This window comes from Ammodytes marinus (assembly GCF_949987685.1).
Source record: "Ammodytes marinus genome assembly, chromosome: 9".
NCBI lineage: Eukaryota > Metazoa > Chordata > Actinopteri > Uranoscopiformes > Ammodytidae > Ammodytes > Ammodytes marinus.
Window position 1 is genome coordinate 12,869,113 of NC_137213.1, and position 26,949 is coordinate 12,896,061.

Here is a 26,949-nt window from a genome sequence, read left to right on the forward strand (position 1 = left end):
AAAAGGAAGTATGGCTTTTTTTACTAAGAAATACGTGTTAATACCAGACATCCTCTGTTAAAAGTCTACTTCCTCAAACGTAAACCCTGATAAATCATCCATAACATCAAATATTTATACAAATTTATGCAACAGTACTGAAAGATTACCCCAAGGGAAATTGTCATGGCAGTGCCCATTCAACAAGGCATATATAGCACCCACTGTGAAGGCTCTCTCAAATGCCTGCTACCCATATGAGTGCAACAGTTTAGATTTTGTTCACCTCCGCAGAGAATTAAATGCCTTCAAGTGGATTATGGAGCCAAATACTGCAATTATAGCATTAGGGAGTAAATCGCAAACAAACAACAACAAGTTGCACAAGGTATTGTTTGTCTCCATTTTGGATAAGCAGTCTTTTATACTGACATACCCTGGGGCACGAAACTGGCCTGCTATGGCTTAGTAAAGCGAATTACGTCAAATAAATTATTCATGTATAACATTTGGTTTAAGTTAACTTTTTCTGTCCTTGCTGGGCATTTCTTTTAAGATTCAGAAGATAAAATGAAACAGACCATCAATACAAAGCATTAGATTTAGCCCGATCACTCACACTAATTCCCTCAACAACAATTGAAATGTATAGTTTGTTTTTATCTGGACAACAAAATGGGTATACATGTGTATTTTTCTAAGTTTGTACTGTTTTTTGGATGCCCGTAGTAGGGTTTTCTAAGAATTAATTAAGTGAACCATTCAAATGGCATATTCCACAGCCATGAGGCAGGATATAACTGTTGAGCTGTAACTCCACAGATTATTATTGTCTGTTTAAGATTATAATCACTACATAATTAATTCAACTATAGCCACAGAGCAGTAACTGCTTTCATCCCTGCATGGATACAATTTGAAGCTAAATGGACAATTGATTATTTACTGTATGAATTAGCTTTGGCAATGCTATCATAATCATCCCAAACCACAAACAGCTGTTGTTTAAAACTGTATAAAAAAATTTAATGACGTCCAAACTGAAAACTTTTCCTTTAGAAATCTGGAAAATAACCTGCAATGATTAAAATTCCAAATCATTTCATAAAACAGACAGACATAATCCTGTTGCTGCTATGATGCTGCGCCCTAAGACTTCCTCATAGTGCTCATCCTCTTTCAGCCCACAGACAGGTGAGGCAGACAGATGGGATGTGTTCAGATGGCAGGTGGTAGAACATCTCTCACCTGCGCCAATTTGCGTTGTATGACATTTACTTCTTTTGTGTTTTCTTCTGTTTACACTCACAACACAACAACGTCTTGTTAAAAGTTACATAAGCAAAAGTTGGTTAAAGAAATTTGAAAAAAAGGTTAGTGTTATTTTTAATACAAATGTTTTACCAAACTGGATTTTTTCGGGGTAAAATGAGTTCCATGTTTGAAAGCTTTTTTGTGTTTTCATAAATATAAAGCAAAACTACTGGTAAATATAAAGCATACAGCCGAGCTCAAATAGGCCAAAAATGTTGAATTATGAATCATACACAAAAGCATTTTAATCATGAGCATACAAGGGTTTTCTTCTGCTCATTTAATTTTGCAAACTTTTCTGCCAGGAAACACCTCTTTGGGGTGAAATAGAGGACAATTGACTGCTCCTGATGCCCCTGCACAGTGCTTACGATCTGAGTGATGATAATTGCATACTTAACACTACATTTAAACATTAATGAGATGCTATGAACCAAAAGGAACTATGACAACCCCAAGTGAATGGCTGTGAACAGCTGTTCAGACAACTACGTCTTTCTAACGTCTGTTATTCAAAATGCAACACTTTGTTTGGACCAGAAATGTTAATAACTCTATTGGTTAGCGTCTGAGTTCCTAAGCGTGCTGCAATGTTTTTTTTTGTGTACATAATTCATTACAATTTTAACATAATTTTATAATGTAAGTGAGGCATTTTATTAAGACAGAATGATTAATAGTATTTATACCATGTTAACATGGTCTTAAGTTAATATTAAGTTTATACAAATGACAATCTGAAAGGTAGATTTAGAAGATACAAAACTACCCGAGCGGCAAAACCTCATGGTGGAATTTTCTTCTGGTGACAGAATGAAATACAGGAAGTTGAACCCACAAAAAAGAGAAACAGCATTATATTTCATGCCAAAAAAAATAAGTCTTGTTTTATTGTTGGTGAAGTGTCCATCACTGTCCATAATCTAATTTATGGGGAGAGGACATTTTGACTTCAGGCCCACTTCATGATTTAGACTGCAAAGTTTTACATATTTATACAAAAGACCATCTAAATTCTACCTTAACCGTCATGTGTTGTCCACAGCTATCACACACGTGAACATGGAGACGTTTTACTAGAAGACTGCTCTCTTTAACTATTGATGAGAGTGTAAGTGGTCCACTATCTCTCTTCCTCCTTTACTTCCTGACTGTTATTTCAGCTGTGGGACGAGCACAGAGAGACAGCTCTCTGGACTGCATATGTTGTTCCCCTTCCACCAATATGGGCTTATGTATTATTGAACACTACATGCGGTCTCCCTCTGACACCCAGTATTATGTCAGGTATTTTTGCGGTCGGGGAAGCGTGTAAAGGTATGGGCCTGCTGAAGATGGCGACCACAATACCACAACCATCTCCCGTAAGCAGAACCATCACAATAGTCACTTCTCGTAAAACCTTCGAGATCCAATTGAGATTTATATTTCTGAAGAAGCTCCATAGCTGTCGAAAGGGCCGATGTGGAAGCTTGTTCACCAGCTCAACGGGTGGCTTTCATTTTCCTTAAACCAAAATACCAAAAGGCTTAAATACCTGAACCTTCACATTGCCTGAATTAACTAATAACACTTGTCAAATGCACGCATGACTGCGGTATAAGGAAATTAAACCCAGATTTAGGAGCAACTTTTTATATCCCTCCCGTTAGATAACTGAAGTGGTATAAGCCATTATCAAAAACAGACCTCATCCCCATTTCCTTATTTTTTTCTCTTAAGGATACCTTAAAGGCACTTTTGAATGGTTTCTTTTCTTAACTACAAAGCTTGTGTGATCACATGTTTATTCTAACATTGATATCATCTGTGCAAATAAACCTAAAATGTAAATTTTCATGAAGTGGACATCAGATCTGGCCCTGCCGTATCATGTTTCTATCTCAGATCTAGCCTTGCCGTGGATCAGTCTTTATTATTACAGATGGACGTGTGCCCGCAGTAACCAATGTTACCTTTCATGGACTGAAATATGGTGCCAAATCCATCCTCATCTCAAGGAAATTCAAGTCCCCCACTGGAGAAAGGGGCTGGTGTACATTACAAGGAACAATATTGCAAATCAAACTGGAGTTTTTTTTTTGTGAAAACAAGTCAAGATTCCCCCAGGCAATAGACACAGCCAAGAGCCCTTGAGTGTGTGAAGCTTCAAAGAGAGAGTTGAACCGCAGCACTTACCCTGCATAGTTGTGCTCGTGGGCTCAGCAAAGAGTGGGATGAGCAGGAGATAGATGAGGTAGACAAAGGACAGGGCATTGTACCTGAACAGGCAAGCTGTGGAGAAACAAAGACACAAATGCACATTAAGGCCAGACAGACACTGCAGGTGAATAGGGTAAATGGCTCAGTTGGTAACACCTTTGACTTTGGTATATGGGAAACCAGGGATTGATTCCCGGTCAGTGCAGGGCAGAGCAACTCCACCAGTGAGAGTCCTTAAGCGATTATAGAGAGTGCTTGTTGTGAAAATCACTTTGTCACAATCTGTGAATATCTCCATATTCTGCTATGTAAACCAACCACATAGCTAGCAACATGTCTGTTTACAGAGCCTAGGCTGCGTTTTCAGTGCACACACAGTGCGGACAGTGGATCATGAGGAGATATTCTCTGATTTTGACAAAGTGATTTTGACAATAAGCGTTCTATAGAATCAGAACACTTTACTTCTAACTGTTTACCTCAAGTTGTAACTTGCTTTGAATAAAAATGACATGCTAAATTACATGTAATGTAATTCTAAAATGAAAGAAGACAAAATCTCAAAATGTACCAGTGCCTTAAAGACATGGTCATGACAGACATGGACAAAACGTTTGGCAGTGAATAAAGCGCAGGAGCTGTCAGTGGTAGATGAGAGATAAACGAAACATAGATCCAAGGAAAATATGTGGTGAAACTTATTAAAATGTGCTTTGGTACGTGTTTGTCGTAGTACTAAAAAGCCAGAACATTCCTCTAAGTAAACCTTACCACTCAAGCCGTATTATCTGTTCATCTGACCTGCATAACAAAAAGATCTCTAGCCTAATTCAGTCATTCGAGGAGGAGAATTGACGTTTGTTTTGAAGTCCAATAATCACCCGATAGCCCCTGGGTGATAACAGAGACGGTTAACTGACGGAGCAGCATGCGGTCAGCGCTGTATCGCCTCATAAATTGCCGCTTTATATTTATATGCTGAAGTTTTCATGTTGCAAGAAACCCAAAGCATTTCATGGATCGCAGGCATGATTGAAGCTGAATCATTTTCTTAGGATAAAACTCAACAAATAAAAATATCTTAACGGCTTTGGTCGTCACGCACTGGTTATTACCCTAAAATGCACAATGTGCCTCTGAGGTTTGATAACAGGGAAATGACTTTTTGATGCCAAAACTTTAAATGAAACTCAACCACATGGAGCGTGCAGCAGAGTGTGTGAAATGTCAGGGCCGGTCTGAAATGTACTGTTTATTTATTACATTTATTATAAAGAGATACATTTGAATTAACATTTTGTGATATTGTCAACTCGTTATTTTTTTTTTTTTTTCATTTTCCATTTTAAAATACAAATACATTTTATCAACCAAACAATTTACCGAATTAGCCAAAAAGTTTATCATCAGATTAATGAAAATACTTCATTTGAATGCACTGTTTCAGTATTTAGGATGTGTCACTACATAAATGTTCCTGGATAATGTAATACAAAACACACTTCCCGAACACTCCCCCTACACACACACTCACACATGGACCAACACACACACACACACACACACACACACACACACACACACACACACACACACACACACACACACACACACAGAGTCCAGGCACATGAAGGAAGTCTTTTGAGCTCATGATGAAAGTGAAAACACTTAAGTGCAAACGTGACTTCCAAAAACCATTAATTCATGTATTGATCTGACCAACCGCACCGATCGAGGCTTTTACCAGTTAAACGTCTTACATGATCTGTTGACTGAACATCAATTAACGCATCCTAAATGAACCCCACTGTGGCAAACCCTTAGGCTACTCATTTCATCAATGAAGCCCACACACAGAGCTCAGTTTAATCTTTTTAACCAATCGGGTAGTAGAATTTGTAACACCAACAACTCAAATAATAATTTACAACTCAAATTTTTTAAGATTTTTCTTAAATATGCAAAACGTGTGTGATAAGCCCCTGCATGCCTTATATCTAGATAGAGCAGTAGTCAGGGAAACACAGAGTCACTTTGTACAAAATGTGGACACACGGTCTGACCGAATTTCTCTTGGCGGTTAAATCAACAAGCACAAAGTTGACAGCGTGGTCAACGTGTGTGAGTTAGCGTCTCAGTCAACTACTGGTCTTGATCTACTGAGGAATTACACTTAACTGCTGAAAATGGTGCTTTTTATTTATCTTTGCACACTCAATGGACCCATTCATTGACATTTGACTTGGCACTGCCTTCTCCCTCGCTGGAGCCCCGACAGTAAGTGAACCTCCTTGTTTTCTCTGCGCTCTGATGCAGGCCAAATGACAGCTAGCAAAAGTTAATTAATGTTATGGGGAATGTCTTCTTTTAGAAAAAACACCGACATCACCGATAATTTTAGGCAATTAAGTTTCAGGAATGCTTCAAATCAGCCTGCCTTCAGCAGTTCATCCCTCAATATACAAACATAGGAAAAAATGGGGTCATCCCTAGGTTCCCACAGCCCTATGTTCCGGAAATTGGCGATTAGGTTCAGGCATCACAGCTGAGTGGTTAGGGTAAGGGTACAGGGAGAGGTTAGAATAAGAGTGACACACACACACACACACAACCATACACATAGACATACTTTTCTCTATAATACAATTAGATTAATTAGAATCTATTTCTCATAATCAGTGATCATCTCCATGTCAGTTTACGTAACCTATGCTGAGCATTAACACTGGATTTTTTTTCAAGTCACACACAGGGCAGTCAGGTAGTGGATTATGAGACATTCACTGGTTTTTATAAAAAGGGTCTTTGACAACAGGCATTCTCCAGAATCGCTGACTCCCCCTTTAATCCTTATTTTTCACAATGTTTTGTTTAAATTTTAAACAAATTAGTGAGATACTTTTTCAGCTTGAGTCTAGAGGGTGAATGAGGAGGGATTTTTGTCTCGTACTCGTGATCATTTCTGTCACCACCCACTTAATTTCCCCCTTGTTAAATGTGGCATTAAATGAGAGCTCTAAAATCTGCCAATTTTGCCCAAGTTGGCAGTCTGGAGCCTAGTGCCGACCATTATTCAGCTGCTCAGAGAGACAAATGTAAAGGAGTCCATTTTGTGTCTAAACTGCGTAGAGAGACAGAAAATGCATGGCTCCTGCAGACACTTGACCGCAGTCTTCCTGACCGTTTGCTGTATGACTCACCATCTGAAGATTTTTTCTTCTTTTTTTTTACATTGGGAATGAATACAAACTGCAGTTGTTTTTTAGACATCTTATTACATAAAAAAATACCCATTCACGTCTGAATCAGGCTTTTCTCGCTTCCAGTTAAAGCTTTTATTACAGCCACACAAAAGCTTTAAAAACACCAGAGAAGCAAGCCAGCATTTAATGTGAAAATAAAGGCAGGCCGACTTCTGAGTTTGAAGCCCAAAATCACATAAATCTGTCATGAAATAAGATAAGGTGTTGTGGTGCCTGGCCAGGCCGAGCACTGGGGAGATAACGCAGGAATTTAAAACCCCTCTGAAGAAAATAATAGAGAGAAAACCACATCAGATGTAGCTACACTACCACTATGCAGAGCATTGCAGACTAGAGTTATATTGTTTTTATCAGAACATGAGCCTATGTGGTTCATATAATTTCAACTAATGCTTATTGGGTTCACCAAAAAGCCTTTCAGATGACATAACATATCTTCTTGGAGCAGCTAATTTCATTCATGGCTGCAACTATTGACCATTTTCTTTGTTTATCTCAATTATTTTCTTGAGTTATCGTTTAGTCAATAAAATAGACCTACCAACAAATGGTAAATAGTCCAAGCTCCCGGAGTTCAAGTTAAGGTCCCATATGCCTTTATTACGTCCAATTAACAGCCCAGACACAGGGTCAGGGTCAGGGGTCAGGGTAAACTTTATTGTCCTGTTAAGGAAATTTGTCTTGGGCATTGTGCTACATTTTGCTTAACCAGTAGACAACAACAATATGACACAGTAAAAAACACAGTAAAACCTACACATTGGACAAAGCTAAAACAACAAACATTGCTCAGTGTACTATCGAGGAAGAAGGAAAACCTGAAAATATTCACAATATGCAACAAAAAAAACACAGGAGTAAAAAAATAATAATAATAATAACTTCAACGACTACATTTATTTGCCAATTACTTTTTGTGTCACTTGACTAATCGATAAATCAAGTACCTTTAGCTCTAAAATAATTTTATAAAATGTTAAAATAAGATGTAGGCCTATGCTGGTTAGCTGGCTAATTGTCAGCATTGCAAGCTAGCTAATATGCACTAGCTAACGCTCGCTAGAAGCTAGTGAGACTAGCTCGTAACCATGTTCAACTTTAATTAAATAAAACTAATTTATTTAATTTTCTGTTTTACAGCCAAATTCTGACCACAAATGACCATATACTAAATAGTTTCATGAAAAGTAGCATAGGAAAGCATAGCTAGCATAAGCCGCTGGTCTTACCCAAGCCCCAACCTCAGCGATTTTTACCGGCATCCAATAAGGAAGTGACCTACAACTGTAGTAACCAGAAAGTGCCACTGGGGGTGGCGCCAAGACGAATAGTTTTTCTTTGACTCACTTGTTAGATAGGCCGTTTTCAAAGTCTTATTAAACCTATTTACAGCCTGGGCCACAAAACCATTTTAGTCTGTATGTTTAGGTCATATCTCCATGACAACACTGAGGGGGGTGAATTTTTTTGGCCCACGCTAGTTTTTATTCTTTTGGAGGTTAAAATGTATTGGCGCAATCTCTTGAGTGACAGCTCTCTGCCTGTTGTCCCTCACTTTGCCTCGGAGGTATACGTCAGCTATCTCCTTCCCCCCGATGTGACGTCGATTCCCCTTTTCGGCAAGAGGAGTGAGGCGGAGTAAAAATCTCACAAGATGGCGACGCGCACAAACCAGGATTATTGGATGCCGTGTGAATAACTGAGGTCAGCCCGGATGCTACATCCATATTATTTACTATCTATGGTCTTACCACAACAAGATGGGCTGTTATGTTATGTGAGAAAGGATACAGGTGTCGCAGTCTCAAATAGAAAAAGTGTCTAATAGAGAAAGTGCATGAAATAGGCCACGCCCATCGTGGGGGAAACCGCTCTGTCTCTATGGCGTTTTTTTTCTTTTTGCAAACCAACCTGATTGATTTTCAGATTATTTTATTTTTAAGAATTATACAATGATGACTAAAATTAAATTTGCCTTTTGTTTTAGTCTACAACTCGGAAACTGTTTTATCCCTGACCCAAGGTATTATAGGCCTAATATTCTTTTTTCATCTCTTATTTGTCAAGTTGTATGTTTAACAATGGTAAAATGATCATCACTACAGCTTGTTTTTCTTCATATGAATTTTAACTAACTACACCAGAACTGCATATTCATCCACATTTTCAGAGAAAACTATTCTCTTTTAATATTATCATGTGGATCTGACTGAACAGTTCTGTTCGAATTTGTTGAAGAATTAGAACAGGCTTTATGTTATCTCAGGAGATGAGTTCAGAAGCTTAAAAGCTTTATTTTACACAACCAGTTCCCTCTGGACTATAACGTTAATAGTGACTGTGTGTGCCTCAAGATGTGTGATGCAACAATACAACATCTAACTTTGTACAAATTTATTTTGTCCCATAACGTTCAAATAAAAACCTAAAGCATCCCGATTGTAGTGATGCTCCCCAGCATCTCTGCTTTGCTGCAACCTGCCCCCGAATCAACTCAGCCGACCTGCACGCTCCATCAGTACATTCAAGCCAAGAGTTTAGTATCACATGCATCATTAGTTGCAAGTGCATGCTTATAATCATGTTCACACACCAAATGCACTGCCAGTAAACACATAGACAGCAGGCTGTTTGATCAGAGAAACTGTAGCTGTGTGCATGTGTGCGTGTGTGTGTGTGTGTGTGTGTGTGTGTGTGTGTGTGTGTGTGTCAGAAGGACTGTGTACACATGGGCCCAGCAGCAGTTCTGTGCTTTTCAATAGAGGTGCTGTCAGATGGCAGACAGGAAACACAGACTATGTAACGTCAGTAGACAAATCTTTCACTATAGGACACGGGAAACACAGCGGACATATGTTACAATACTGAACATATACAGTGTAAGGGCAATGCATGTATGTGTTTGGAGTTAGATAGCATCTGCTGTGCAGCAAAGTCTTTGTTTATAGTGGGACGCCATAAGGAAAAGTATATACTTGTATTATCCTATTCGCCCCTCACATGACTTATGACACCAAAGCAAGAAATCTCAAATTATAGAGAGAAAATAAAATAAAATTTAAATTATAATACAGAAAAACACAACAATCTGCTTGTAGCGCTTCTGAGCTGATGGGTTGATGGATAACGATTTTCACATAATCCATTCTGGTTCTAATTAACGTGAAATCTTTGCCTGTCAACCAGCAACAATGAAGGTAAGTTTCCCGCTGACCAGGTGACGCTAAAGACAGAAATACCTTCTCTCATCCCTAACGCTGTGTGTTCCCGTTGTACACACTTTCCCCTGTTTCTTTCCACTTTACATTTCCTCCATCCTGTCAGTTACTGGGCACAGATGCAGTGAATGACAAGTGCTCATTTGCACTTTGAAAAAACATAAAATATTAAAAGGTATGTTTACGATAAAAGGGGAAAGCAATTCTTCCCCTGCCTCGCAACCGCATTATTAATTCATACTGTTAAAACGACTTTCCACGAATTAATGGAGACAATGCATGGCCTCACAATCGCTTTTGGAAATAAAGGGGGCGTCGGGGCTGTCAAGTGATGCATTATGGCGGTACTGAGTGCTGGGTCTTATCTATAGAAAGCATGCTGTTAGCTTTAAAAGTACCTAACCCCACATAAGTCTTACTCGGACGCACACCGCAGTGGCTAATCATCTTTTCACTTGTGGCCTACCACAGAATTACAGCTTAAAGCACAAAGTAAACTGCCTTTAATATTGTCTGCGTCCCAGGTGTGATCGTACCTCAAGCTTTAAACCCACAAACTATAAATCAGGATATTCTTCTCTGAGCTCCACAGATGAGGCTTTTCAAGTATGTTTAAAGTCTCGTTAATCCAAATAAATGGCCATGTTTGACAATAAATTGTCTGCTAAATCTGCATAGCAAACCAGTAAATCACACAGAAATTTCGCTCACGCAGCAGCAATAACTTTATCCGTGTACAGCGGTTTTCTTAAACAAAGTAACAAATCCTATAAACAAACTAAAAGGAAAAAAAATACTCCACGGCTGGGATGACTAATGCTATAAGGAATGTGAATCTACACAAGGCATGTATCTCTATTCTCTAACACTGTCAAGGCATTAAAGATGTTAATTAATAGTATTAACAATTAACGTCAAGTCAGAAGCTAAACAATCAATACAACAACCCACACTAGAAACCACAGCAAATTAATTTCTAATGCTGCTGTTTGAGCCACAACCTAAACAGTAAAGGAATCATTTCTGCTTTTATTATGAGTAAATCAAATGAAAACAGTCAACTGGTCTGGGATTTGCATTTCAGGATTTGAAAGGAGAAACAGATGCACTAAATAACTGTCTGTTTTTTCTTATATCTGACACTCCTGGACACACTAACTGAGGCATAAGCAAGAGTGAAGAGTGAATGGACTCATAAATGTTGCTTTTGAAACACACTGCAGTGACTAGTGTACACTCTGCTGTCGACTGTTTTTCCTTTACAAAATCCAATAAAAAGGTGACAGCCAGGAGAAGAACAGTGCTGGTACAACACTGTCCTGCTTTGTAATTTATATCTCATTGCTAATAGGTGTTTGACTCTCTGTGTAGTGTGTTGCTTTGGTTCGGCCACAGTTTTTATGAGACAAGACTTCAGCAGTGAAGATGAATGAACCGCGACCTATAGCATCATGAGGTCATGTCACAAATCATCATTAAAAAATAACAACAGTTTAATTGATTTTTTTGTGATATCTTTACATTTTAGGCTATATCTAACACCTGTCTGCCAAAGGAACTAAAGATGGAAATTAGTAACTGATAACTACTGTAATCTTGCATATTTACATGTCAATGTTCATTCATCCCTATGGCAATCGGACACTACAACTCCTCAGTAAATGGTAGAGGCTATCTATCTATCTATCTATCTATCTATCTATCTATCTATCTATCTATCTATCTATCTATCTATCTATCTATCTATCTATCTATCTATCTACACCATCCTTGTTTAAAATGAATACATCTCTATTATATCAACCATACATTGTATTTCAACTCTATTAAAGAGTCTGTAATGCATACTCAAACTGGTGTACTTAGATGTGGATTTAATTTGAATGTGTGTCAAAGGGGGATACAAACTAATGTTTGCCAATTAAAAAAAAACAGGTTCCTTACACGTTACATTAGTATAATGAATTGGCTTATAGGTTTATATCTGATAAACTAACAATTGATCCATCACCACATCCCACATGGCACACACAAAAGTAGTCTACTACCCAATTTAGATGCGTAAAAAGTGGTAAATAAAGCAACAAAAAAAACTCACCAGTTGCAAGACACATTGGCAGCAGTAGCCTGAAGATGAGCCCGCATACCACCTCAGAGGCCATGGCTCCGTCCGGTCCGGGCAGCCCAGTGAATCCAGGAATAAAAAAGTAGCCGAGGATTGTCTCTCTCTACTAGGGTTCCTCTTGCATCCCAAACCCCCTGCGCTCTGTCAAATCCCGGCTGTCATCAAACTGGTGCGCTGCTCCAAACGGCCACATCAGCTGCTGCTCTCCCTGATAACACCTGGACTCCAGCGGTGGTCAGTCCACAGGGAAATGTTGCGCATTCGCCAATGTTCACCACCAAACGAGCCATGTCACCGGTAAGGAGCGGTGTCACCATCATAGTTTAGTTTAGTCGCTCTGATGCGTTAAAGTCATGTTTACGCTGCACAAACTCAGGTGCGCAAAAAGCAGTGGCGCGTAATAAAGCCGGAGAAAAAGGAGCCAACAAGTCTTCAAGACAGTCCAATTAATGAATCTCCTTTTTTAAAACTACATTTAAAAAACCATTAACACTAGAAGTTCAAAGTATCAGAAGGTTTAGTCTAGTTTCACTTCTTCACTGTGCAGCGGGACAGGAGCTCTTGGACTGACTATACCCGGATAATTCCCCCTTCCCGTTTTGCCCCCTTGGAGAAATTTGACTTTCTGACTTCTGGTGTGGGTTACACTCGCCAACAGGACAAGCTTGTGATAAGCACCTGATTCGTCCAATCAGAAAGCTCTGTGTGGTTACAGGGTCCAGCCCCCTTTGATAATTGGAAGCAAGAGGTGGGACGCGGAGATGGATGCAAATACCTCAAAAAGATAAGGCGTTCCACATTCACAACTTTGGAATGATTTTACAAAAAAAAAAAAAAAAAAGTCCAAAAGTTTGATATTCATTATTTTGCAGGTTTAAGTCGATAGACGTTAAATAAGCACGAACATTTCTTGGAAGATTGTATAAATATCATGGGACTTTCACTGGTCACTGCTGGTCTGCTGCCCAGCTATTGATTGGAGAGAAACAGCGACGCCTACTGGTTTGAAACAAAGTAGCACTTTGAATCCTAATCCCTGTTACCACAAAACAGGCCTGTCAGATGTCTCCTCGCAGGCAGGAAAATTGATTTTAACAGAGATGTTTTCATTGAAACAAAAAAGCACTGATTACGTTTAATCCAGCTGTTTGTTGAGTAAACAGACTTGTATCGTGACTCAAGCCTTAAAGCCAAATTACTTAGATATATGTTTATGAATTTCCATACCCCACTGCACCCCCCAAAGAAAATGTAGGGAACATATGAGTGGAACAGCATCATTGAGGCGTTAGTTGTCGGTGGGATGACACGCAGAGCTGGGGACAGCTGCTGAAGTGTCCTTGAGCAAGAATGAAACTGAACATTTTCTATGTTGAGTATGATGTCCTACGAACTTACTAAAATTTGCTCTTGTATAAAAACTTACATATTCTTTTTTAAATTACTATAGGCATCCTAACTTAATTTTTTTTTAATGTTTTTTCTTTATACAGATTAAACAAACAACAGAACATATAGAAAGGCCTCTTAGCTCTAGCTTCCTACCACACATTTTCTTGCATCAATCTTCTCCTCTCACTCTGGGGAAATGTGACAAATTCCAAGTGGAGAGCAAAAACGACAAGCCTCTAGAACAGCTTCTACACTGCTTGTCAGAGATTCTACAAATCTTTTCAACTGTCTAACATGTCTGTCCCAAATTTCAGACAGGTCAGATGAGGTCAACCATTCAGCTCATGTGCACTGTCTGTGTGAACGCAGTCATCCTTAAAGAGACCGCAACCACGTGTAATGTTTCGTCATAGGAGAAAAGTGAGAGATTTTTTTTTTCTTGCTCCAAAATCAAAATGTCAACTTCATGTTTCGGCAGTGTCAGTGAGCTATTGGGTGGATTGGCATGGAATTTTGTGCAGACATTCTTTGGTGATCCCCTGACTTTACATCTATCCCCACTATTAGGTCGACATGTATATATTTTACTGGAATGTCATAAGTTAAAAAAAAATCTTATTAATAATTGCCACGAAAAATTCATTGTGAGTATGCTGACGTGTAGGCCTTGTTTATGCATCGATCTCACCGAGCTTCATATGACAGATATACCTAAATGTATTATGTTATCCAACTTGCTGTATGGTTTGAGTCATAAATGAGTCACTGGAACTGGAAAAAGTAAATGTTAAAATGGCATAAAGACAGATGCTTGAAACGGCTCCACTGTTAAACTTGTTTTGACTCACATGACATTTACTTGAGCTATACTTTAAAATAATGGAAAGAAGTTTCTGCCGACATACACAGAAATTGCCTCGAGAGTCAGACTGAATATAATTATTTTTCGGATTTCAGGAGTCCATTTTCATTTTAGCTCTTCATTTGCATAACTTCACATATAAATGTAATGCTTATTTGTGTCTATTTGGACACAAATTGATTTTCCCACTTTAAAAAAATGATGTGTGTTTTTGACAGCCCGCTGCTTTAAAGAGTGTAAAAGAAGCAGTTCATTTCTAAAATTTCAGCAGAAAAATAATGTTGCACAGGGAATATTTAAATGTTGAAAATACTGTATATGGTTCTTAGCCCTATTTCCCCAAACACTTAAAACTCCACTTAAGGTTTTTTATCACCACTATAAAAAGAAACTGCACCTCCGAACAAACCGTAGAGCGCTGACCTCATGTTAACTTGTGTATCAGATGAAGAGGAGCGGCCAAGTTTTGACTAGGGCCGATTAAAACCTATCAATCATGCGTGTGTTGATACATTTAACGACTATATTGACAAGGAAATTATCTGTGCTGTTGTTACCTCTGAAGTGCATTAGGGAAGGAGGAGAGCTAGGCATGATGGGAGTTGTCGGGGCCGGGCCAAATTACCCTCCAAGACCTCTGTGTTTTTAGAAAACACGGGGCACTTAAAAGCAGTAGAAGTCCTGCTTGTGGTGCTATGAATCATGGTTTTGGCCTAATCACCAAAAACAAATCTGGTTCATGACAAATAAGAAAAATAAACAGCTAAATGGGGAAAAAGCTGATTTTGGGAGATCATCAAAAGTGCTTAATATTGCCAACCGTCCACCCTGAAGCCTACTGTAGCTTTTCACTGGAAACACAGACCGGCTGCATGTGGGAGCAGTCACTAAAGTCCCCCACGAGGCCCTGAACTAGAGCCAGCACTAATCAATGACCAAACCTCAAAACATGTCGGTCGTCGATTTGTTTGTGCTGTTTGAAGCCCAGACCTGCTGATCTAATCCCTCAGATGGATGTTCAGTAACAGTTTGTCTTTGATCCATTATTCATCCCATTCTTGAGAGGGACGGAGTTATTGATAAGCTCCCGGGCCAAATGGACACAACCCAGTACGCAGAGAAATGTTCTTGTCAGCTGATCCTGACTGACCTGCCCTTAAATTAATGTCCCAAATTATTGTATCAGAAAAAAGGAATGTTTTTTTGTTGCTTTAAATATTGGTTCTTTGGCCTCCAAGTTGCATGTTACTGTATTTCAAATTGGCAGAATGCAGTGAGAGTTAGTTTAAAACAAGCCATGCAGAACGTTAAGCCAGCAGAAAGAGATAGAGGGCCTCTTCCGCTGAACTCTGTCACATTTGCGACTCTGTGGAGCTTCACTTAAAGAGACTACGAGGAAGTTTTAAATGTTTATAAAAAAGTTAGATTTTTCCTCTCATGATCATAAATGACCTGTAACAGCAAACGACACCATCAGCGAAAAAAACGCTATTTTTATAGTTATTATTAATGCCTTTTCTGGGGTCAGAATCCCCCGCCAACTCAGACAAAACTATTTACAGCAGGCCAGATCAGGACATCCTGTATTTCCCGAATGGTACTTAATCAAAGTTAACTTTGCTTCACCATCTTGATTTTACCATTATTAATCTTATATAGTCACATGTAAATACATTACCTCATCTCGATGTATCTGTTGTATCTCTTTCACTCGCTTCCAAAAACAATTGCACATGGCACTAGAATGCGCTAGCTTCTTAGCTCTATAGGACAGCAGGCGCTGGCGTCATGATAACACTACCGCTTTTGTCCAAAGAGGCTGCTAAAATCAACAGAAACCGAAAGTTCCTCATGGCCACTTTAAGCCAAATGCTAATGCCAGCCTGCTAACATGCTCATAATTAGCCTACAATGCTGACAGTCTGACAGTAAGCAGAATTCATGAATACCTTGTTGACAATCTAGTGTTAAATACTACCATGGTAACTTTTAGAAAATCTCTGTCTCGTTTAGTTTTTCCTCAGTCCTTTCTCAGTCTCAGAACTTTATGATCAAGACTCCTCGAGAACACAACTGTGGGGATATCACTTATTCATACACACATAGACAGTATTATTTTGCAATAAAAAAGTGAGTTGATGAAAAGAAATGTTGTGGGTGTATTAATGAGAATGTGGATCTTTCAGATGAATTTGATGAGTGCCTATGGGCATGGGACTCGAAAACAGGTTCTTCATCTATTAAAGGAATTAAATCATGGAACGCTAGTTGGGATAGGTAGACTTAATATTGGAAAAAATTAATTTCTAAACTTTCATGAAGAAGAAGGTAAAATTGTCCATTAATAAAAGCATTACAATATATCATATGGCACACATTAACTTGCAAAAAGCAATGGAGTATAGAGTTGGTTCCTTTGTTCTGGGGTAGTTTTTCTTTCTTTAGGCTCCCTTAGTTTCAAAATAGACATATCTAACAGCTGCAGTCTTAGACAATGAGTTACAGTTTAGGGAAGTCCCTTTCCTGTTTCCATGTGACAAAAAACACAAAGCCAGATCCATAAAAAAAAAGTTTTCTCTTCAGTTTGGTGAGAAAGAAATTGACCTCTATCCCATCCAACAACTTTGGGATGAACTGTGGACCAGATGTTTTTAGACAACATCAAAGTAGTGTTGTTGTGGCCAAATGGGAGCAAATCCCTGAAGGTTCAATAATCTGAGTGGAGGTAGTTAAAGCAGCCTAATGATGTCTACTTTTTTTAATGAGATTTTCACAATCACATGGTTTTGATGTCCAGAAGTCTACACGTTTGGACATATATATATTGTATATCGATGGGTGGCTGTTAACAGTGGAAACTCCTCATAAATATAAAGCCATTATCCACCTACACAGTGCAGGATTACTTTCTTAGATGTGTAGTGTAAGTTATTGTGGAAAATTCCCAAATGCCGAAGTATTATCCAGTACAGTACATCAAGTCCAGTCCAAACTTTACGTGGTCAAGACTTGAACCACAAAAAAAGAAAAGAAAATGACATGGATAAATAGAGTACTGATTATATCCGTTATCATCTCCGTTATTTTCACAGGAGATCCCACACTGCAGCCAGTCTGTAGCAGCTTTTGCCAAGAAGCAAAACAGAAGTGCAAATTAGATTAGTGTCCAGAATTGCTTCAATATCGATTGGCGAGTGAAATCCAATCTGTGTGTACTGTACGTCGTTCAATATTTACATGGATGCACTTTCCATGCACTCTAAAGGTGCCTCTGCTTAAGTGGGCTTTCAAGTGTCTTTCTTTGGTGGCTGCGGGTGGATCGTCTCTTTTGGAATTTAGACAGAGAGACTGGATATCCAGTTGTTGTACGAAAACCTTGTAACTGTTGATGTGTTAATTACACACATGTTGGTTTAATCTGCGATCTCTGCGCTTTAAAAGGCATATTTACAAAATACATGGTTATCAGGCACCAAACAAGGCAATTTATTAAATCCATCAAATAGATGTTTAACAGTGTGTTGACCTACTGGTGGCACTAGACAAACAAAGTAAGGTGATCACCAAAGTTAGTGGGATTCCTTTGTAGAACATGAATGTCCGTAACTCTCTAATTGCTATTCTTCTGGCAGTTATTGAGATATTTCACTCTTGGCCGACCAACTCAACGTTGCATTTGTAGAGCCTTGAAAACTAGAAAAAGACGATGTATAAGACATGTATTCCAATCAAACCAATCATTCTCTGTAGTAGTTACAGATGTGATACCTGACTTTTGTTTTAGACATGGTGAAACAGAGGACAACGCTTAAATGATTTAACTGATTGTCCCACCACCATCTGGATGCAGGAGAGCACCTTCAGAATCGGTTTTCTTATTGTAAGTTGAAAGAGGATAATGGCATTGTCTGTCTAGTGCTGTCATCATCCGGGCTCAAAGCGCTTCAACATTAGCAAGGCAGGAAGATGCTCATGTTAATGCACATATCCAGGATATCGGCCTCACAATAAAGAAGTGGTATTATGTTGACAGATGTCTTGTCTTACCTCTGGGGTTGGTTGTAACATTACAATACATCCTGAGAGATTTGCAGCACTCAGTTTGAAGTACAGCCCTTATTGCTGTTTAGACCTATGTATTATTGAGGGGCTGTGCTACTGAAGAGCTCTGAAAGCTAGTGAAGGAGTTTGGCTTTTAACACAGTAACGATGACCTAAGGGGTGAAAGGTCATCGGGACTCCATTCCTCTGGTCCCGCCGTAGACACACAGATTCTGTGTTTTTTGGAAAACAATGGACTTTCTCAAGAGGAGAAGGCGGCGTCTGCTCTCGAGAAACAACGGAGAATGTGATTCAATTTAGGAGTGACAATAAGTGTGTTTGTGTGTGTGTGTGTTTGTGAGTATGTGTGTGTGTGTGTGTGTGTGTGTGTGTGTGTGTGTGTGTGTGTGTGTGTGTGTGTGTGTGTTTAAAATCTTATTTTTTAAGGTCACTGCAGGTAAATAGTGTAGAATTTTTAACTTATTGAAATCATCATAAAGCTTTGCCAGTTGCTTACTTACATTAAACACTTACTTTTTATATGATAAATAAGCAAACTTGGCTAAATCAAGCTAATTGTATGCTTGATTTGTACATTTGCAACCATTCAAAAACCACAAATCTAGATGTTGGATATCTTTATTTAAATGTTAAAATATATTAGTGTCATGTTTTACAGAACAGAATACGTATACAAAATTTTCTCATTTTATTAAAAAAAAAAAACTTTGTATAGGTCTTTCGACGTTTTTTTATGGCCTTACAGTATCATTAGTCAGACAGTCTATTAATAACATGTGAACAAACGCTTCATGAATAACCTTCGGAATGCTGCTAGGAATTATTATAGAAAGTTTAGTTGATGTTAGTGCTTTAGAAGTTGAGATTGTTTGTTCAGCTTATTGAAAAATCACTCTGATAATGGCTGTAGATTGTATGAGAAGGGTAAGGGTTATACAGACACAAACAGAAAAGGTTCAGTACAATAAACACCTAAATTCACATTCTGACCTTTTATTCATACTATTGAAGACCTGTTATGGAAAAAAAATTGCTAAATTGACCAATACTTGAAAAAGTTATGCTTTTTCCTGCCGTGACATGCCTTAATATCTTACTTTTCTTCTAGCAGCTGGGGTTATGTTTGTTAAATGCGGACTAATAAATTATTTGAGGTCAGCGACTCCTTCTGGGAACTCACAACCTCCCGTCCTCACTGTCACATACATCATAATTTTCTGATGTTCAGAGTCATGATTCAGTGTTTGCTTTGTGATGAAAGGATGTTTATGTTTTTCATGGTACCGTCTGTACCTCGGCCTGTCTCTACGACCGACACCACAACCGGTGATTTCCTTCATTCCTCACAATAACTTTCAACATTTACTCATTTAAATACTTTGTTTTCAGCTGTGGTTTGTATGAGAAGTTGTAAAGGGCGATAGCAAAGTAAAGGCCAATTACTAATTCAGTATTTTACTAATATATAAAAAAGGCTAATACACTGTTATACTTACTTGCACCAAAAGTAAATATTCACAATGCAGAATGATGAACATGTACATTAAACAGCATTCTAATGTTTTGGTTAATCCCATAGAGCAAATTCTAACTTCATTGTGATGTTGTATGTGTACAATGTTTATGTGAAAACTTACCAGCAGCTACAGCTGTCAAATGAATGTAGTGGTGTATTAGTGCGAAACTGTCCTTTGGAAATCCCCAGTTAAAGTACTGCATTGAAAATTGTTACAAAATGTTACTTAATTCAAAAGCGTAAGTAAAACAAATGTACTTAAAATATTAAAAATTAAAGTACTCAAAATGCAGATAAAAGTGTTGTATGATATTATTGAATAGTATGTCATTTATTATTACTGATACATTATTGTAATAACAGAAACTTATAGCTGTATCTTATTATTTAATGGTAATGGATTAATCTGCCGATAATTGTCTCAATTAAGCAAATTACTGTTTGGTTTGTAAAACGTCAGAAACAGACAAAACTTCATGTCGACATAATTACGCAGATCCCAGAGTGACACCTTCACTCTGCTTTGCTTAATAATTTATCTAATTTGATAAACTGGAATCATGTAACATTTAACATATACCTCCTTTTTAGAGCCTGTCTTCTCCTGTTTGCACCAACATCAACACACAAACATCATCTCCTCTCACTGTTACCGTCACTGTAGCTTTTTAATGCATCTGCTCGACCACAACCTGATGACAAACTACAACATGGTGAGTGATTTAGCTCATGGCTCCTGTCGAAGGTTCATTAGGCGCCTAATGCACATCTAATCTGATTCTAGTTCAAATCATTAAAAGCACAAACAACAGCCGTCCTCCATCAACAAAAAGAAAAAATAACAACAGACCTTGATTGAAGTCGAGCCTCATCCTGTGATAGTAATAACCGTGTTAAGAGCTGCATATCATCCATGAAACACCCAACCAATCACCAGGCCCCTGCATTAGTCCTAATGTGATTGTAACTGCCAACTGAGTGTGTTATTTGAAAGTTTCCTGCTGACACTGCCAAAACCTGCACGGCTCCAAAACACATTTTAATTTAGAGGGTATGTATTTATTGATCACTGAGGTGAAAATTAAATAAAAGTCAGCAAGAGTAAGGAGCCATAAGAGTATAACATGCAATATAGAAGTATAAACATAGAGAGTAAAAAATAATATGGGACTTCATAATAGTTCATACTGGGGAGTTACCTATTTCATTTATTTAACCTGCAAAGTTACTATATGCTAACCACACAGCAGAGAGACAAAATAAGTGGAGTAATAAACATTACATAATCCTCTAAAATGCAGTGAAAGTGGTGGGTAAATTAGTACTCGTGTATATAGATGATCATATAGCCTAGTGCTCTCGTCTAGCTGTATGTGTAACCTACATGTTGAGGTCATTTTGAGTTAGGCTACATAATATAAGCTTTATTTGAATAATTCCATTATATACTTATATTTTATACTTATATTTTGCTATTCCCCCACGTTTGAGGCATATTTATTGTACTTTAGGCCTACAAACTCCATGCATTTATATTACAGCTTTAGTACTAAAATTCCTTTGCAGGTCCATACAGTACATCTACCTAAGTGGATGTCTTGGCAGCTAGTCGTCGACGGGGGGCGCTGCTGCTGCGCTTGCCTTGCGCGTCGAGTGAGGGAGCCGAGCCGAGCCAAGATGGCGCCCTCAGTAACTGTGTCGCTACTGTTTCTTTGTTTTGCATCATTTTCTAGTCAAATTAGTTCTTCCAATCTTTTATCTGAACCCTGTTACAAACCCATCAGAGACGAAAGACCGGACTCTGTCAGGTAGGCGATGAGAAAATACACAATTATCCGCTGACAGCGACACAGTTTGATGATTTGTTCTTGTTGTTATTGTTTAGGAGCCTATGTTTACCTCTGAGTGTTGGTTTCTCACGACTTACAAGTAGCCTTAAAAGCCAACTGAACGTTTTAATATTCCTCAAGTCGTCTATTGCATGGGGCTTATATTGTATTCAGTGGTAGTATGTGTCCTACTACATCATTATAAACCACAACACAGTAGCCTACCTCCCTCTGGTATAATAAACATGCCAGTCGGGGTATCATGTGAGTAGCCTATGGAGGCTTGTGTTTTAAAGGGTTTATTTATTAAATTTGGGATTTCATCATGTCTTTAGCAATGAGGAAAGACTGATTCAATTGATCAAAACTTTTAAGGCCTTTAAATATTCACCTGTACAACATTTGACAGGTAAAGGGTACTCCATTAAAGCTAATTCAATTAACACATAAGGTTGTCCTTTTGTGACTGAAACCTCTAATAATGTCAACTGAAGCTCTTGATGTCAAATTAGACTTGTTATGGGTTTTTATAGTTATTACAAAATGACCATGGTTCTTCCTCAAAAGTGCTGACTGCTCTAATTTCTCTTAGACAATATTATAATCATATTCACAAAAACAGCATAGACATGAGCCTCATCCTTTTCCTTTACATATTTATCAGGACGCGTGCCCGACCACATGAGTATGTGAATGTGTCAGACCTGCCCCCGTCCTGGGACTGGAGGAACATAGAGGGGAAGAACTATGTGAGCGTCACACGGAACCAGCACATCCCCCAGTACTGTGGCTCCTGCTGGGCCATGGGGGCCACCAGTGCACTAGCTGGTAATACATCATAAAGAAATTATTATTATTATCATATTGTGCTTGTTTTTGTCATCGTCACAGCATCTCTTTCATGTGGAATAGTGTTCATAGAGGCTGGCACAAAAATTAAACTGTTACCCCCATAAGAAGAGTTTACAGTTTCAACATGGTTATGTATTTGTTATTGTTATCCCTCTTTCTTATCAAGATCGTATCAACATAAAGCGTGGAGGAGCTTGGCCGTCAGCCTACCTGTCCGTCCAGAACGTGATTGACTGCGGGAAGGCGGGCTCTTGTCACGGAGGAGATCACATGAAAGTCTACGCCTACGCACACAAGAATGGCATTCCTGATGAAACATGCAACAACTATCAAGCTAAAAACCAAAGTAAATAGATGATAGATAAGTAAATAAATCTGTTATTAAATCTCCACCGTACGTCCAAAAGTACGGCCTTTTATATCTACATAGGAGCGGGGCGCACTGCCATGTTGCACCACCATATTTCTACAGTGGCACAGAACGTACAAACTTACTTGTATATAGTGGGTGTCCGCCGGAAATGCACCTGTTAGAAGAAAAAGAATAAGTACTCTAGAATAAATAACTAAATACATCTTCACCTCATCATTTGATATTGTGGAAAGACTTGAAGCATTGGTGGATGAAGCCATCTTAAGTCACTAGCTTCTTGTCCTTGAAGGCCACCTCACCTTCTATCAATTCCCCAAACCACTAGATGACACTAGATTACATTTTTTACACACTGCACCAATATTTGACACTACACTGGAAACTGGACATTTGAGGATAACTTCATGGATTTGTGTATGGGATTGAAGTTGAGTGTGTCATAAATAAAAACGTCTCCATCTGTTTCAGAGTGCGAGGAGTTTAATCAGTGTGGCACATGCTCCTTCTTTCAATCGTGTGCCATTGTGAAGAACTACACGGTGTGGAAAGTGGGAGACTATGGAGACGTGTCGGGGAGAGACAAGATGAAAGCTGAATTATACACCAACGGGCCCATCAGGTATAATCATCCTCACCTGTCACCTCTAATGATACGAGCACCTACCTACTTACACCCTCTGAGGTTAAGCCTGAACTTTTAACATGGCCTTTCTTCATCATAGTGACATTTTTACCAGTGGATACATATTTAATCATTCTTTGAGAAACTTAACAGCACTGAATGTGGTTTTGGCTTTGACAACTTTTATTGTTTTCAAATTGATTCCATGCCAAATTAATAGGGTCTAAGCTCAAATTAAATGTTGGTTAATTAAGTGTAGCGAGTTTGACATGAATTTCAAACACTGTAGCTGTAAATATGTATGTAAAACTGGCCTTGGCTGAATCGGTAGAAATTATTAGTAATGCTATTGATCATAAATTGTACTCTATAGGAATTTTCTTAGACCTCAAAAAAGCATTCAACACTATTAATCATGACATCCTTCTTAATAAACTGGAGAATTATGGCATTCGAGGTTTGGCACATGACTGGGTCAGAAGTTATTTACATGACAGGAAACAATTTGTGAAATTAGGGGAGTTCACATCGACATGCTTAGATATTGTTTGTGGGGTCCCTCAGGGGTCAATCTTGGGGCCGAAATTATTCCTGCTTTATATAAATGACATATGTAAAGTGTCGAAAGTCTTAAGGTTAATTTTATTTGCTGACGACACAAACATCTTCTATTCGGGGAAAGATCTGAATAATATGGTTGAGATTGTAAACATTGAATTGACTAAGTTACATGGGTGGTTAAACCGAAATAAGTTATCACTAAATTTAGAAAAAACTAAATTCATGATGTTTGGCAGGAGAGCATCAGATGTCGATGTAAAAATCAAGGTAAATAGGATTGAAATTCAAAGGGTCAAGCAACACAAAGTCCTAGGGGTAATAATTGACGATAAATTAAGCTGGAAACCACAAGTTAGCCATCTCAGGGGCAAAATAGCCAGGAGTATTTCTATACTTTGGAAAGCACAACATTGTTTCAATCAAAAGGCCTTGCTTGTATTATACTGGAGTTTAGTTTCCCCACATCTGCATTACTGTGCTGAAATATGGGGAATTACTTACAAAGGTACATTGCACCCGTTGGAGATTCTTCAAAAGAAAGCAATATGAATTATTTACCAAGCCAATTACAGGGCGCACACTAATAACTTTTTTATTGAAGGCAGAATTCTCAAATTACGTGATGTGGTAAATTACCACACAGTACAAATTATTTACAAGGCTTCAAAAAAAAGCCTTCCTAACAGTTTACAAGTAATGTTTGAAGACAGAGAAGTTTCGCATGATTTAAGAAGAAAAGGTAAATTCACTGAGAAAAATATACGGACCACACTTAAATCCTTTTCGATTTCTGTAAATGGTATTAAGCTGTGGAATGGACTTGATGAAGTTGTCACAGGGAGTTGCAGTTTGCGCAATTTCAAAGCAAATTATGTTTCAAAAATTATTGAAAATTACAGACTAATAACCTGAGCACAATGTCAATGTCACTTTCATAACAATATTGTAACGAATAATACAGGCCAGCAGACAGACTTGTTTTTGAATACTTTTGCAGAAGTGTTTAGACTACCAGTTAAGTAATGGAACAGGCCAAATACAAGGCCACTTCACACTTTATACACTTGGCATTGTCACAGAAAAACTGAACTGTGCTGAACTGATCTTAAAAGCTGAAGCAATTAGATTAAAATTGACTGTGTATTGGACTGCAGATTCTTAAAAAAAAAAAAAAAAATGTATATGTATATGTATATATATATATATATATATATATATATATATATATATATATATATATATATATATATGTATGTATGTGTATATAATATATACACATACATACATATATATATATACATATATATATATATATATATATATATATATATATATATATATATATATATATATATATATATATATATATATATATATATATATAAAAATGTTTTTTGTTTGTTTTATTTTTATTTTCTGTAACAGTAACTGTGTATCTGAATCCGAATTTGATGAAAATGGGGGCGGGACCTGATAAGCCTTTGGCTTCTTCCGTCTCCCTTCGGACAACACAAAGTATGATGTATGAATATTTGCAAGAGAAAATTGTGTATTGTGTGGAATTGTCCGAAAGAATAATAAATAAATAAATAAAAATTATTTGTAAATTTGTGAAAAAATTTGAGTTTATGAGTAGAAATGATGTCTTGTTTATATCTAGGCTAGTATAGTGACTGCAACTTCATAACAGGAAAACGTGTGTGAAACTCAAATGTCCCACGCCACATGATGAGTCACATTTAAGTTCAAAGTTATATTTTAGTCCTTAAGCTTTTTCCAAAAAAAAAAAAAAAAACCCTTCTCTCTGTTTTCTAGTTGTGCCCTGATGGCCACTGCCGGCCTAGAGGCTTACTCTGGAGGGATCTTCTCAGAGTTTCACCCGCTGTCTTTGCCCAATCACATCGTGTCTGTGGCGGGATGGGGCGTGGGGGAGAACGGGACCGAGTACTGGATCGTCAGGAACTCCTGGGGAGAGTTCTGGGTGGGTCTCTCTGACTCTCTCTCGTGCGTGCGTGCGTGCGTGTGTGTGTGTGTGTGTGTGTGGCTTTGGTCCCTTCTGGTGCAAAATATTGAAACTGGAGTCAAGTCGGCCCGGCTCAGGAACCCATGGGGGGGAGCTGGGTGGCACCTCTGAGACCCTATTAACTCTCTCTCTCTGTCACTGTCTCTCTACCCCTCTCTCTCTCTCTCTCTCTCTCTCTCTCTCTCTCTCTCTCTCTCTCTCTCTCTCTCTCTCTCTCTCTCTCTCTCTCTCCTTATCTCTGTCTCTGTACCACACCCTGCTCAAACATATCATCACAAAGAAGAGCCTGTATTTTTAATGAGGTCATTTTCATTGACATTGTGTGATGGGTTTCTGGCATGCAGAATGAATAATATTTGTTTTTTGTTTTGTTTTTAGGGAGAACACGGCTGGGCCAGAATAGTCACCAGCGCATATAAAGGAGGAAAAGGCCATTGGTTCAACCTGGGTATTGAGAATAACTGCGCATATGCAGATCCCATTGTAACATAGATACCGAATAAAATTATATAAAAGACTCCTGTTTGGTCATGGCTGGGTTTCTTTTAACTAACTGTTTATAATTTGGAGAATTAAAGGAACATTTTCAAATGTTTTAAGGGATTTCTTGGCTGATGTTGTAATTACCACATTAATGCAGTTTAAAGCTATGCTATCCATATGTATACAAGCTTATTTAGAAACCGAATCTATTCTAATACAGAAACGGTGAATTAATTATCATGCCAGGCAAGGCCTAAAAATGCAACCATCTTG

General features: G+C 38.2%; 2 protein-coding genes across 3 annotated transcripts in view; one reads left to right on the top strand and one right to left on the bottom strand.

The window, feature by feature from the left end:
* piezo2b (piezo-type mechanosensitive ion channel component 2b) overlaps positions 1-12,654 on the bottom strand; it is an 84,830-nt gene extending 72,176 nt beyond the window's left edge. For both annotated transcript variants that reach the window (XM_080034234.1, XM_080034233.1), the window contains exons 1-2: positions 12,075-12,654; positions 3,472-3,567 (exon numbers count right to left, since the gene is read on the bottom strand). In XM_080034234.1, the coding sequence (XP_079890360.1) occupies positions 3,472-3,567; positions 12,075-12,138 (160 nt within the window). In that variant the 5' untranslated portion in view covers positions 12,139-12,654. The remainder of the gene's footprint in view (positions 1-3,471; positions 3,568-12,074) is intronic.
* Positions 12,655-21,605: 8,951 nt separating this feature from the next.
* Positions 21,606-26,699, top strand: LOC307255696 (cathepsin Z). The gene is made up of 6 exons (XM_080034444.1): positions 21,606-21,741; positions 22,427-22,590; positions 22,781-22,960; positions 23,456-23,606; positions 25,986-26,151; positions 26,572-26,699. The coding sequence occupies exons 1-6, from the start codon at positions 21,611-21,613 to the stop codon at positions 26,683-26,685; spliced, it is 906 nt and encodes a 301-aa protein (XP_079890570.1). The 5' UTR covers positions 21,606-21,610; the 3' UTR covers positions 26,686-26,699.
* The last annotated feature ends 250 nt before the right edge of the window (positions 26,700-26,949 follow it).